At 40.7% G+C, this 14,547-nt stretch overlaps 1 protein-coding gene across 3 annotated transcripts in view; it reads right to left on the bottom strand.

Annotated features, from left to right (window-relative positions):
• RSU1 (Ras suppressor protein 1) overlaps nt 1-14,547 on the bottom strand; it is a 218,788-nt gene that overhangs the window by 84,887 nt on the left and 119,354 nt on the right. Inside the window, exon 9 of one of the 3 annotated variants that reach the window (XM_063610184.1) lies at nt 10,746-11,049. The exons of the other annotated variants lie outside the window; for them this stretch is intronic. Within the exon in view, the coding sequence (XP_063466254.1) occupies nt 11,049 (1 nt within the window). The 3' untranslated portion in view covers nt 10,746-11,048. Of the gene's footprint in view, nt 1-10,745; nt 11,050-14,547 lie in introns of those variants that run through there. 3 annotated transcript variants of the gene reach the window in all.

Consider the following 14,547-nt stretch of genomic DNA (forward strand, 5'->3'; position numbering starts at 1 on the left):
TTAGAGGGTATTCAGAAGTCCTTTGGCCCCATAGAAATGCTTCTTCAGGGTCCGTAAGTCCCGCTGGCAGAAGCGTGCATCTCTGGTACCTGGTAGGACTCAGAGACCAGAAGCACTGTGACACTCACTGTGGTTCTGACAACTGCTGTGGAGTCCTTGTTTCTCTTTTGTATAGCAGGCAGCCACACTTATTCTCAAAAGCAGGAAATTTGCTCCAACATAAACAGAGCAGCTACAAATTTTTCTTTTTACTGGTGCCATACATAATTAAAATGAAATCATGTTATTTCCACATTTTAGGAGGAAGAAACAAAATACCAATTTTCTCAACACTTAATTAACAATGGGAATTTGACTGGGAGAATTTGTCTTAGCAATACAGAAAATTAATTCCATCTGTGAGAAAATTTAAGGTCAAATGCAGAAGCCGTGTCTTGACAGGATTCTTCTGTGTGGAGAGAAGCCAAATGTTTCTTGAAGCACATGATCATGCCTGACCGTCGCTGGGTGTCCCTGTGTTCAACAGGTCAGGCTCCATCTCAAGTGACGCAGGTGGAAGGATGAGCAACGGCAGAGCCTCCTGCAGCACACAGCTGCTTCTCAATGGGGCCGATCAGGAGACCCCTGGCACCCAAAGACTGCGTGATGACTGAGGGACTCTTTATGCTCTCTTCTGCCTAGGTCCTTAGGTTCAGAGATCAGGCTCTAAGTAGTTTTTCTGACTTGCCAATGTAACCCGCACATATTTTAACAGCTAGGAAGAAGAGCTGCCTCCCCTCCCCTCTCCTCTGCTGTTTATTTTCAAGCAATTACTATAGTTCAAAGCCTGCCAATTTACCTTTTAAAGGCTCTTTCACACCATCATGATGGAACACAAAAGCAACACCTGCATCCTGAGGCTCTCAGCAGCCAATATCTAGGTCCCACACACAGAGGTGTCTGTTAGGGGATGGAGGCCTGGCTGACTCAAAAACAAAACAAAATATAAGGCAAATGGGCTGAGTCCAGGTCAAACAAAGCGTCTGTTTTTATTTTGTTCCCCTCCCCGATGCCCCCGATATTGCCCTTTAAAATTGTGTGCAGGAGTTTCTTTCAAAGCCTAGTGAAAAAGAGCGACTAGATTTGATGGGAAATAGCTGGTTGGGAAAGGCTGCAGCCTTGGAAACATCAGAGCAACATTTATGGTGATGGAAACGGCACTAATAATATGAAATCTGAGCAACTCAGACACAAAGAAAAGGGAAACACTGAAAATGTGTCACGGACGTGTCATGGAAGGTTTTTTTTTTGTTTTTTTTTTTTAAATCCTCTAACAGAAATGTTTACACTGCAGGTGATGAAGTATGCTTGAAAGAACAACAGCTCTCATTTATCGAATATTCAGAGAGTCCACTAGGTGCCAGGCAATGTCTGAGGCTCCTGAGGACAGAGCAGTGTACAAAACTAAGTCTCCCTGCTCTAGCAGGAGCCTCCATTCTAAGCACATTTCCTTAGAGGGTATTCAGAAGGCAGGAGTGGGTGGTGGGCGATGTGCCTCTCCTTTCTTTTCCCCCATCCCCAGGCAACCACTGACCTACTTTCTGACTGTATGTTTGCATTTTGTAGAGTGTTCGATAAATATAGACATATAATGTGTACTCCTGGAGGCAGGAGTGGGTGGTGGGCGATGGGGTCCACTTTAGATATAGTGATATGGAAAAAGTTTTGTTGAGACGGCATTTGAACTGAAACTTGAATGACATAAGAGAGCAAGCCTAAGGCCATTTAGAAATTGAATATAAGTGTAAAGCTGGTGAGGTGCTATAATCCCAGCACTTTGGGAGGCTGAGGTGGGCAGATACTTGAGAGTCAGGAGTTTGAGACCAGCCTGGCCAACACGGTGAAACTCCGTCTCTACTAAAAATACAAAGATCAGCCAGGCATGGTGGTGCACGCCTGTAATCCCAGCTACTAAGGAGGCTGAGGCAGGAGCATCTCTTGAACCTGGGAGGCAGAGGTTGCAGTGAGCCGAGACTGTGCCACTACACTCCAGCCTGGGCAACAGAGCAAGACCCTGTATCAAAAATAAATAAATAAAAATAAGAATTAGCTAGGCATGGTGGTACACACCTGTAACCCCAGCTGTTTGGGAGGCTGAGGCATGAGAATCACTTGAATCCATGAGGCGGAGGTTGCAGTGAGCTGAGATTGCACCAATGCACTCCAGCCTGGGTGACAGAGCGAGACTCTGTCTCAAAAAAAAAGTGTAAAGCTGTTAGTGTTAAAAGACAAATATTAGTGCCCAAGAAAATCAGGAGATAACAGACTTCAAAAGGTTTTGTAATTATGTCTTCCCTATGTCACTGTTATTGCTCCATAATTAAATGGTATTCTATCTAGACACCAGGTGACCTAAGGCTTTCTACTACTGAGTGGTCCACGCTTCTTTTTTTTTTTTTTTTTTTTAAGAATAAAACCTAGAAGGAGGTCGCAGTTTCTTTTTCTTTTCAGGCAGGTATTGCTCTGGACAGTAACAAGGGGAACTTCCTGAGCTTACACACTTGGCAGCCAATTCCAGAACACTAGAGACCAGGGTCAGGAAGAGACAAGAAAACGAAAATTTGGAAATACGGGATCACTATTCACATAAACACATGGTTTCATTTAGTACGTATGGCTTGGCAAAGGGGGACTGGATTAATAAATTCTGGTAATATAGTAAGGACAAAACAAACGTAGAAAAGATAGAGGGAAATGGAGAACATCAACATGAACGCATGCTCCTTTGAGTAGAAAGTAATTTTTCTGCTTTGTCACTCAAATAGCCGGCAGACGTGACATCACCCTGCCTCTACTTCCATGCTCTAAAACTTTCTTGGGCCTCAGATTTGGATTCTAATACGATTTTCCACTTAATGGGTAAGAGCTCCCTGGAGAAGAGCTCATTCTTGGATGGGCAACAGAATTAGAGCCTGAGTCTAGAGCTAATAAAACAAAGACAAAGAAGGGATCACGGAGAAAGCTTGGTAAAGACTGTCCTGGCCAATCTGATTACAGTCAGTTGGTATATGATGAGCCAAGAAAGGCCAGGAGTCCATCCTCAAGTCCAAAAGAGACAAATACTAGTAAGTATTCTAGAGAAAGGTCATACCATTTAATATGCATTAACAGACTGAAGCCCGACTACAAAACAACACAGGTTGATCCTTGTATTAGTTCATTTTCGTACTGCTATGAAGAAAAACCCAAGACTGAGTAGTTTATAAATTAAACTTCTTATAAAAAAAAGGGGGTTTAATGGACTCACAGTTCTGCATGGCTGGGGAGGCTTCACAATCATGGCAGAAGATGAAGGACGAGCAAAGGCACATCTTAATGGCGGCAGGCAAGAGACTGTGTGCAGGGGAACTGCCCTTTATAAAACCATCAGATCTCATGAGACTTATTCACTATCACAAGAACAACACGAGAAAAACCTGCCCCTATGATTCAATTATCTCCCACTGGGTCCTTCCCACAACATGTGGGGATTATGGAAGCTACAATTCAAGATGAGATTTGGGTGGGGACACAGCCAAACCATATCAATCCTTTATCCAGAATTCTTGGGATCAGAAGTGTTTTGGATTTCAGATTTTTTTGGACTGATATATTTGTACTCTATTTACCAGTGCAGTATCTCTAGTCTGAAAATCCAAAATGTTCCAATGAGCATTTCCTTTGAGTGTCATGTCAGCACTCAAAAAGTTTCAGATATGGTGCATTTCAGATTTTGGATTTTTGGATTAGGGATACTCAACCTGTATAAGTGTGTGTTATATATCCACTGTGGGTTACAGTTATACAGATTGAGTATCCCTAATCCCAAAATCAGAGGGTGTATCTAGCAGAAAGACAGATTTGTACTTGTTGTACCAGAATCACTCAGATAAGGGGTTGTTAAATTAGAATCAGGGTGAATTGCAGGAAGAGAGCCTTGAGGGACTAAGGAGCTGGCAGCAGGAATACTGTTAGGGACCCTTGAATGTCACATGTGCCTGCAACCCTAGTATGAGGATGCGGCCTTGTAGGAGGCTGAATTTGATTCAAGAACCAGAAAAGTCAAATGATCATGTACATTCCCCTAAACTCCATACACTGGCTTCCCTTTGAGGGTTATCAACATAAACTTAACATTTTCCTATTTTCTTCCCAGATGTTACTCAAAGCAACATGGAAAATGAGACAACCTTCCTTTAAATTGGCCAGAACTTGATTTCCGGCTTTGTCACCAGTTGTTTTACTTAAACGATGACTGTCCGTTTTCTCGTCTGAAAGCAGAAGCAAATCGTGAACCTACAGATGAATTCTGTAAAGAACTAACCAGGACCTGGATGTGCATGGCAGGAACACAGAAGTCAATATGAAATGTCAATTCTCTCTCCTTAGTGTAACTGAGGCAAACTGTATCACACACTCATCTACATGAAGAAAATAAAAATGGGGGTAGGAATTTGGGAGTAGCTGACTTTATAATGCAGGTCCTGAATTTTTCTAGTAAAAGCCACTCGATACTCTTAGTATTGAAACCACAGTAAACCCAAATCGTCTTGTATCATGCATGCGTACAGTGGCCTTCAAGAAGCTGTTTCCCCATTTGCAGTTCCCTTCTAACCATGTTCCAAAAATTTATAAAGAATATTTTTACTTTATGGCCAGTATTTTTTCTTGTTGCCCTGTCTCAATTAAACTTAGAAAAATGAAGCAGAGACTGTCTTCAGAAAACTTAAAATAATATAGCTCTAAGATTTTAAGTATTTCAAAACAAAAACTTTTATTGATAACATTTACATTTCTTAGGAATTATCCAGAATTTAGCACCAAAATACATTTGTTAGTTGCAAGACACATTCTATTAAAAGATCACACCACTCACGCAGTTTCTATTGGGAATGCACAAGAACAGATTGAACATGCTCATAATCCCACATAAACAGTCTGAAACACACACGTCATCTTAGTTGACAGCTTATAAAAATTAAGGAGAGAAGAAACAAAAAAAAATCCTTGTCTCACTGTAGGAATCCGAAGCGCATTTCCATCCTTTAAGACACAATCAATTCTTCCAAGATCCATTCTTCCTTATTTCAAACCCTCACGCCCTTTCAAAAATAGAAAAGCCTTTCTCTCACTTAAAGTCTTAGGTGGGAAAATACCCCTAACGAAACAAAACAAACCCAACATAGAAATCCATTTTCTCGCTTTTTCTTTATTCTTCTCTTTTGTTAGGTCTTCATGAATGACCATCTTTTCTCATTTGATTCTCAAGGAAAAACAGACTGCCATAGATTCTTCCAAGAACACAAGAAAGCCTAATATTATCTGACAGGTGTTATCAACAGTGGAAGATTTCACAGTGCTTCAGCCAAGAATTGGGATGGTGCATGCATTACGTGAGAAACCTTCTCTCAAGCTGTCCTTCAAATTGTCTCTTTCCAAGATTCAGGACTCATTTTAAGAGGTGATATCACATTGAAAATTTTTAGTGTACCTGATCAAAGAGAGACTAAAAAGGAGGACTTACACACAATCTCCAAATGAATGAAAATAGGAGATAGTGTACACAAAACCAGTTACAAAGCCACATTCTTTGTAGTTTCTTCCTTTATACCTTCAAGGGGAAGTGAAAACTTCCTACTGGGGAGTATTTTCTTTTTTTTAAGAAATAATCTTTTCAATAATGAATACATGTAAAAATAGGACATTCAATAGGTACCACAGGATAAAGAGTGAAGAGGATGTGCCCACTCCTCCCTGTCTCTTGCCATCCAGTTTCTTTGCCTAGAGATAACCACCACTACTAGTTTATTGCCTATCCTTCACGAATATTCCATCCACTTACAAGCACAATCACGCATTCCACATGCCCCATGGACTACTCCATCAATGGAAAAAGAGAAGCAGACAAACGAATCACAGATCCCTCAGATTTGAATTTAAAAAGTCTTGCTTTCAAACATAATTAGTTTATTGGTTAAGGAAATGTTTCATTTGCACCATAAGAGTAGTGTGATAAAAAGATCTATAAAAATAATGAAGTACCATAGGGAAGACATAATGTGAGTATTAGATATTGAGAACACATTTTAATGTTTCCAGTAGTGTTTATTACCTACCACCAAAAACAATGAACTATATAACTTGGAACACTCCAGACCCCAGAATGGTCTTATTTTTCAGAAATTAGGGTGACCTGTCAGAAGTTATATAAGACACTGGGGGCATGTCACGTGCAAAGCCCAGTCAAGAAGGAATCTCGCTTTCAAAAAGACTTCAGTCCCTTACAGGAGAAAAAAACACATACTTAACTACTAAAATACCGGTAGTATTCACACCAATAAATATTGAGTGACAAACTTACATACAAGGCATATAATGTCTGACACCTGGGAAGTAAGTGATAGTCATTGTTATCATTAAAATTACTACTATTGAAAGTAGAGGCCCTAAAGAAAGACGATAAAAGGAGCCTAGAGTTGATGGGCAGTAGGGAAACCTTCCAAGAAAAGATCTCTGAGGAAACGATATTTAACCTGCGACTTGAAGAATAACTGGGCATTCAATAGGTAAAGAAGTGAAGAAAGAGCATTCCAGACAGACAAGGCGGCACACATGGATGTGAGGTGGCAAGCAGGTTGTATCTCTGCTGGGATGTAACCTGGACTTGTCTTTCTGGGTCCATTCCCAGCAGCTCTGTCTGAAGGCTCTCTATTGCCAGCTCAGCTCCCACGTGGCCCATCACCATCCTTCTGCCTAGAGGATACTGTGATGCAGGAACACTCAGGGCAAAGATAGGGTGATGGAAAAACTCCTCTCATCTGGCACAATAAAGACCCAAGTCTTTTTTTTTTTTTTTATGAGACAGAGCCTCACTCTGTTGCCCAGGCAGGAGTGCAGTGGCACAATCTTGGCTCACTGCAATCTCTGCCTCCCAGGTTCAAGCGACTCTCCAGCCTCAGCCTCCGGGATACCTGGGATTAGAGACGTGCACCACCATGACTGGCTAATTTTTGTATTTTTAGTAGAGATGGGGTTTCACCATGTTGGCCAGTCTGGTTTCAAACTCCTAACCTCAAGTGATCTGCCTGCCCTTGCCTCCCAAAGTGCTGGGATTACAGGTGTGAGACATCGCACCCAGCCAAAAACTGGATTTTTAAGAAATCTGGTCTCTTATTACACCTTTAACGGGGTATCAAAAACAGTGCCGAGAATACAGCAGATGCAGGCCTGTGTCTCATGACAGAAGGTACATGTGAAGCCTGGACATAAGAAAGGCAATCTGAATACCATTTTCCCAAAACATTCCAAAGAGCTAAAGTTTAAAAAAATAGTAAGAAGAAGAAAAATAAAAAACAAGGACTGTGTTAGTTCATTCTTGTGTTGCTATAAATACCTGAGGCTGGGCAATTTATACAGAAAACAAGTTTAATTGGCTCATGGTTCTTCAGGCTGTACAAGAAGCATAGTGCTGGCATCTGCTTGCTTCTAGGGAGGCCTCAGGAAGTTTACAAACATGGCAGAAGATGAAGGGGGTGCAGGCATGTCACGTGGCAAAAGCAGGAGCAAGAGGAAAGGGAAGGGCAGGGAGGGAGGTGGCACACACTTTTAAACAACCAGATCTTGTGTGAACTCAGAGCGAGAGGTCACTCATCACCAAGAGGACGGCAAAAGCCATTCATGAGGGATCTCCCCTCTGATCCAAACACCTCCCACCAGGCCTCACCTCCAACACTGGGGATTGCATTTCAACATGAGATTTGGGTGGGGACAAATATCCAAACTATGTCAGGAAAAAAACGAAACAACAAAACAAAACAAAGAGCTCAAGTTTAGCACCTTGTTCCCAAGGGAAAGGGCTGAGCTCATTAACTCTTAATTTTGGATGACAACTCTAATAAAATCCAGAAGAAAATGGAGATACTGCTTTAAAATAAATGCTATAGGCTTAACATTGGGAAAAGATGCTTCCTATCGTGTGTCTATTTAGCAGTCTTAGCCTTATAGTTACACCAAACACAACATTCTGCTGGAGAAAAACAGAAAAGGTTTACCTAAGACAGCAACTATCACCCTGCTGACTATTTGCATGAAATTATGAGTAAGTTCTTAGATATTGGTTGTAAATATAATGCACAACTGACAAAAAGCACCATCTTAAATGATCCTTTACATGCCACTTTCTCTACCCTATTAAGATGCTCGTTGTTTCTTTGATTTATCTGATAATAAATTTTTGATGACTGGTAAGTCTCATAAAATTGCTCTGGTGCTGACAACACTGATTAATAAGTCTGAAGAACCGAAACTGTCAGGAATTCATGTGTAAGAATAAGTTACTCCCAAACATCTATTAGATATTCCATAAAATATGGAATAAAAAGGTTGATCTGGTAATTTTATCTTAGATCCATTTTCCTGTAACAATTTGTATTCAGGGTCATCATTGTCTTCTATTGCCTTAAAAAAAATCGATAAAGTAAATCCAGATGGGAGGCAAATTTAAGAATTAAAGTGAATTAAAAAAATAATGAATTGATGTCAATAAAATATATTTCCTAGAAAAATAAAGAACTGACAGGACTAGAAATCATTGCTGGGACGACCCTCAGAGATGATCTACTTTGAAACTTGAGCTTTGCAGACGGGGAAGCTGAGGTGGGTGGGATGAGGTCATTTGCCATGAGAAAACTGACACTAGAAGCCAAGTGTCAGTTGGATGAGTAAGATCAGTAATCTAAGAACAGTCCTATGTATATGGCATATATATGTGCTGTATGTTTTTTAACAATGTTATCTCGATTTTAAAAAGTTCAAGTTTATAATAAAAATCAATCCATCTCTACCTGGAGCCTTTTTCCTCTAACGAGTCCTATATTCCTTATTTCCCCTTCTTTTTCCTTAGTGTTTCACAGAAGAGTCACTGTGTCTTTACGGCATGGTGCATCCTATGAAAATAAGCACTCCATCTTTGATACCTCTCTCAGCATGCTGAGAAAGCAAGCCAGCTTTAACTACATGAGAAGAGAATTCTGTGCCTCTTGATGCTACCCACCAATCCATAGATCTCCTGGGACAAGGTAGGAAAAACAAGACAAAAATCATGAAGGCTGTAGATGTGGTGACCACAGTCCCAAGATGGGACAGGGAAACTCTGACTCCACACTCTATAGGGCAAAACCCTCAGAGGCGTTCGAACCAGAGTGACTCCATCTTGAGTGAGGGCTAGGAAAATGAGGCTGGGACCTGCTGGGCTGCACTCCCAGAAAGCTAGGCATTCCTAGCCTCTAGATGCTTATAGTTATGGGAACACACTGATAATGGTGACTAAACAGATCCAGACTTGGGAGTGTCCTGATATCCCGATATCTGGAGAACAAAGGCATTCCTAATTTTGCTTTAAAGATAATATTGATTCTTGCAAAATATAGTAATTAAGAAAATTAATCCTTTATCAGAAACCCTTGTAGCAGAACACAGCTCCCCATGGTCTTTTAAAATCATTCATACACACAAACACACACACACACACACACACACACACAAACACACGTTATCTAGGGTGGGCATGTGTTCCTCCTCTTACTTTCGGGAACACCCTACTCTGTCTATGGAGTAGCTGTTCTTTCACCACTTTACTTTCTTAATAAACTTACTTTTACTTTGCAATGCAGACTCACCCTGGATCTTTCTTGTGCAAAATCCAAGAACCCTCTCTTGGGGTCTGGATCGGGACCCCCTTCCTGTAACAAAACTCCAACAGCCATCACACAGGACCACACAGGTCCCAGGATCCACACCTACTGGAGGGGGTCCCATCACATGATGCAGACACAAAGACCCTCCACACTGCACATGCCCTCTCTAGGAGTGAAGGAAACAATGAGGGTTGGTGCTCTGTGGAACCCCCCCTTCATGAATTCTCTACCAAATAGGACAAAGAGGTGGTTTGTTAGGTACCTTTCATTCCTAACGCATCTTCAAAATCGAAGCAGCTTTTGTTTTAACAGGGTCCATTTGCATCTTCAAATTCGAAGCAGCTTTTGTTTTAACAGGGTCCATTTGCATCTTCAAATTCGAAGCAGCTTTTGTTTTAACAGGGTCCATTCTTAAAAGATTAACACTAACAGACCCCTCTGCCATTCCTTACAGTGTAACATTGGTAAATGTGCATTTATGGAGAATAACATGATGTTGAAACCCAAGCCTTAAGAGAGGGATGGGTGTGTGTGTGTGTGTGTGTGTGTGTGTGTGTGTGTGTTGTGGTAGGGGCGTGGATGAAGACTTAGCCATTTAAACGCACTGGCTCATAAACAGAACGTGCCTCCCTGTGAACGTGTAGAGGCTACAGATGAAGAGAGGAAAACGAAGGAACAAACTCATAAAGAACTCAATGCCATTTCTGGGCATTTGAGTAACAATAAATATTTCATTCTGTTTGTATATTATTTCATATGTGTTTATAAGGCTCATGGTATTAAAAAATAGCCCAGGAAATAGTGTTTTCCACTATAATGTTTAATTTGTAAATCATCTCATTGGGAAGATAGACAATTCTATCCCCTTTGACATGCACATACTTTTAACTGATGTTGTTTATATTGAGACTGAGTACATTATCATTGAAGTTTTGGTTATTTTATATGGCAAATTTACCAAATACTTCTTTGTTGAAGTCCTAACCCCCAGTACCTCAGAATATGGTGTCAACAAAAAGAGTACAAACTCTGTAAAATATTTGGAGAGATTTATTCTGAGCCAAATATGAGCGACCATGGTCGTGATACTGCCCCCAGGAGGTCCTGAGAACAAGTGTCCAAGGTGGTTGGGATGCAGCTTGGTTTCATGCATTTTAGGGAGGCATGAGACATCAATCAAATACATTTGAGAAATACATTGCTTTGGTCCAAAGGCAGTTCAACAATTCAGCTTCAATTCAATTGTACAACTTCCAACAATTCGAAGCTGGGTCTTCCAGGCTTTAGGTAAATTTAAACATTTTCTGGTTGACAATTGGTTGAGTTTGTCTAAGACCTGGGATTAATAGAAAGGAAACGCTCAGGTTAAGATAAAAGGTTGTGGAGACCAAGATTCTTAAAGTGTCATAGTGGCTGTCCTTAGAGACAACAGATGACAAACGTTCCCTATTCAGACCTATAAAAGGTGCTAGACACTCAGTTCATCTCCTCAGGATTGGGAGGGCGTTGAAAGAAAAACATCTAGCTATGTTGGTAAACATTCTTTACAGATGCACATTTTCACCCACAAAGGATGGCTGTGCAGGGCCATTTCAAAATATGGCAAAGAAACATGTTTTGGGGTAAAAGATTTTTATTTTCTTCTTTGTCACATAATGTTATGCCAGAGTCAGACTGGAAAGTAAGTCAGGATATGTAGGGTTAAATAAAACCCATCTGATAAGAATTTATGGTTTGTAGGGCATGACTCCTCAACTCTCTAGATAGGAATTTTGGCAAGATAAAAAAAAACCAGAGCATAGTCCTCAATGGTCATATTTGGAAACAGGGTTTTTACAGAGATAATCAAGTTAAAATGTAGTCATTAGGGTGGGCCCTCACCCCGGATAACTGATATCCTTGTGAACTGGGGAGCTTTGGAGACAGAGACAGAGATACCTAGAGAGACGATGATGTGAAGAAGCACAGAGGTAAAAGAGGCAAGGACAGAGGCCTTAGACAAACCCTTCCCGAACTGCCCTCAGAAAAAGACAACCCTGCTGACACCCTGATCTGGGACTTCCGGCCCCCTAGACCATGAGACAATGAATTTCTGCTTTTCAACCATGCTGTTTGTGGTACTTGGTTACGGCAGCCCAAGCAAACGAATACAAATAGTAAATACAAAATCAGCTGTCACCAGGAAATGAAAAAGAAACACCCAAAAGCCACTGTACTTATTCACTAACCTGCCACAAAAAACCAAAACTTCAGTAATTGCTAGACACTACCTAATTGGATAAAGAATATAAAGTATGTGCATTTTGACAATGACAGTATTGCATATGTTCCAAATGAGATTATTTAGGCCAGGTGTGGTGGCTCACGCTTGTAATCCCAGGACTTTGGGAGGCCGAGGTGAGCAGATCACCTGAGGTCAGGGGTTTGGGACCAGTCTGGCCAACATGGCAAAACCCCATCTCTACTAAAAGCACAAAAAAATTAGCTGGGCATGGTTGTGTGTGCCTGTAATCCCAGGTACTCAGGAGACTGAGGCAAGAGAATCGCTTGAACCTGGGAAGCAAAGGTTGCAGTGAGCCGAGATCGCACCACTGCACTCCAGCCTGGACAGCAGAGTGGGACTCCATCTCAAAACCAAACAAAACCAAATGAAATTATTTAAAAATGAACTGTTACAGGAAAGGGGTCCCGATCCAGACCCCAATAGAGAATTCTTGGATCTCACACAAGAAACAATTCAGGGTGAGTTCACAGAGTAAAGTAAAAGGAAGTTTATTAGGAAAGTAAAGGAATAAAAGAATGGCTACTCCATAGACAGAACAGCCCCAAGGGCTGCTGTATGCCCATTTTTATGGTTATTTCTTGATGATATGCTAAACAAGGGGTGGATTATTCATTCCTCTCCTTTCTAGACCATATAGGGTAACTTCCTGACATTGCCATGGCATTTGTAAGCTGTCATGGCGCTGATGGGAGGGTAGCAGTGAGGACAACCAGAGGTTACTCTCATTGCCATCTTGGTTTTGGTGGATTTGGCCAGCTTCTTTACTGCAACCTGTTTTATCAGCAAGGTCTTTATGACCTGTATTTTGTGCTGACCTCCTATCTCACCCTGTGACTTAGAATGCTTTAACCACCTGGGAATGCAGCCCAGCAGGTCTCAGCCGCATTTTACCCAGCTCCCATTCAAGATGGAGTTGCTCTGGTTCATGCGTCTCAGAGAGAACTATTAAAGTGGAAATAATATTTTCTTCTTGACTACATTTTAAAAAATATCAAGAGTCTTATAAACAAATAATATGCAAACAAAGTAGAACAAAATATGGAAAGTTATTTCCTTAATGCTTGATGAATACACTGAGGCATGGATAAATACCTGTGAACATAAACTCACATTTAAGTCTTTTATCTCGTAAAGTTGACTGAAACTCCTTTCATAGCATTTTGCATTTTAATCTAAAATAACTGACAACACAGAAGAACCCTTAAATGCCCAAAATTAAAAATTTAAAAAACCCCACAAAACTTCCAACAATGCCTGGCCAGAATAAGAGACCAGAGCTCAATAAAAAACCAGCATGTAATAAAACAAGATATTACTGTGTAGAGATTAGAAACCACAGACAGTTTTGTTTGATTATAAAAGCGCCACTTTTAAATTTATCTCTCAAATAAAAACAGCAAACACAGGCAATTATTCATCTTAGCTGAATAGAAAGCATCAAGCATTGAACCTTTAAGATTCCTGGGAGTTAATAATCAATATGTAGAGTTGACCAATTTCACTTCATTGAGGTCAATATCCAATAGTTCAATATGATTATATCAAATGAATAGCATCCAAGAAAAGTAGCTCAGAATAGCTCCTCTTGAAGAGAACGTAACCTGACACATTTTGGGTTTTTTGGAGTATGGATGGAGTCTAGCTGGTATTTATTTTCCTTCTGTCAAATGAGACAAATTATCTATATTCTATTTACCTTAAATTGATACTGTAATGTATCATGCTCCACTTTAGGAGCTGTATAAGGCATGCCAAATGCAGGCTTGATAGTCAACAATCAAGTGAGGGGGATGGAGAAGGGAACAGGGGAAAGAGGGGACTGGAGTAGGAGGAGACACACACAGAGAGAGACTGAGATAGTTTTACTCTTTAAAGTCCTATGGAAAGGCCTTTTGTAGTGCAAGGTTCAGAATAAATCTCTCTTCTCCCTTTGATGTTGCAGCTGTAGTTTTTTTCCCCTATGCCCCTCTAATAGTTATCCACAACTCTTCAAAGATAAGTACACTAGTCATTGAATAAAACGGAAATTGCATTGAGTAAAAAAGGCAAAGAGCATAGAGTTTTTTCTCACTGGTCAAACCTGAGCCTACCAAGTCCCAGTCAGAGCTCCCAGGCAAGCACAGAGTGCTGGAGGATTGACCACATGAGAGGACCACAGGGAAGTAGTGAAGAAAGCAACGTGGATATGGGAGGGTACATTTTCCAAGTCTTTATTTGCATCTATTGCATATCACAGTGGAAAACACTGCAGAGTAGGACACGTATAAAATGGAGTCTTACTAGATGCCTTCAGGAATACAGCTAGTCTCCTGAAGCTGGTTTTTAAGCCCTAGTAGAGTTTCACCTTTGACCTTCATAGGATTAGGGGATGGAAGTTCCTAACTTAACTCACAGAATCCAAGTGTCCTGGAAACAGCAAATGGGAACAAGAACCTTCCATTTAAAAAAACTGAACCATTTTGCATGAGCTATAAAATTACAGAACAGTAAAGCCTCAAAAGCCTGTGAAAACATCATATATTGAATAAATTATGAAAATGCAAAAAAGGG

The sequence above is a fragment of the Symphalangus syndactylus genome, chromosome 10 (assembly GCF_028878055.3).
Source record: "Symphalangus syndactylus isolate Jambi chromosome 10, NHGRI_mSymSyn1-v2.1_pri, whole genome shotgun sequence".
In the NCBI taxonomy this organism is placed as follows: domain Eukaryota; kingdom Metazoa; phylum Chordata; class Mammalia; order Primates; family Hylobatidae; genus Symphalangus; species Symphalangus syndactylus.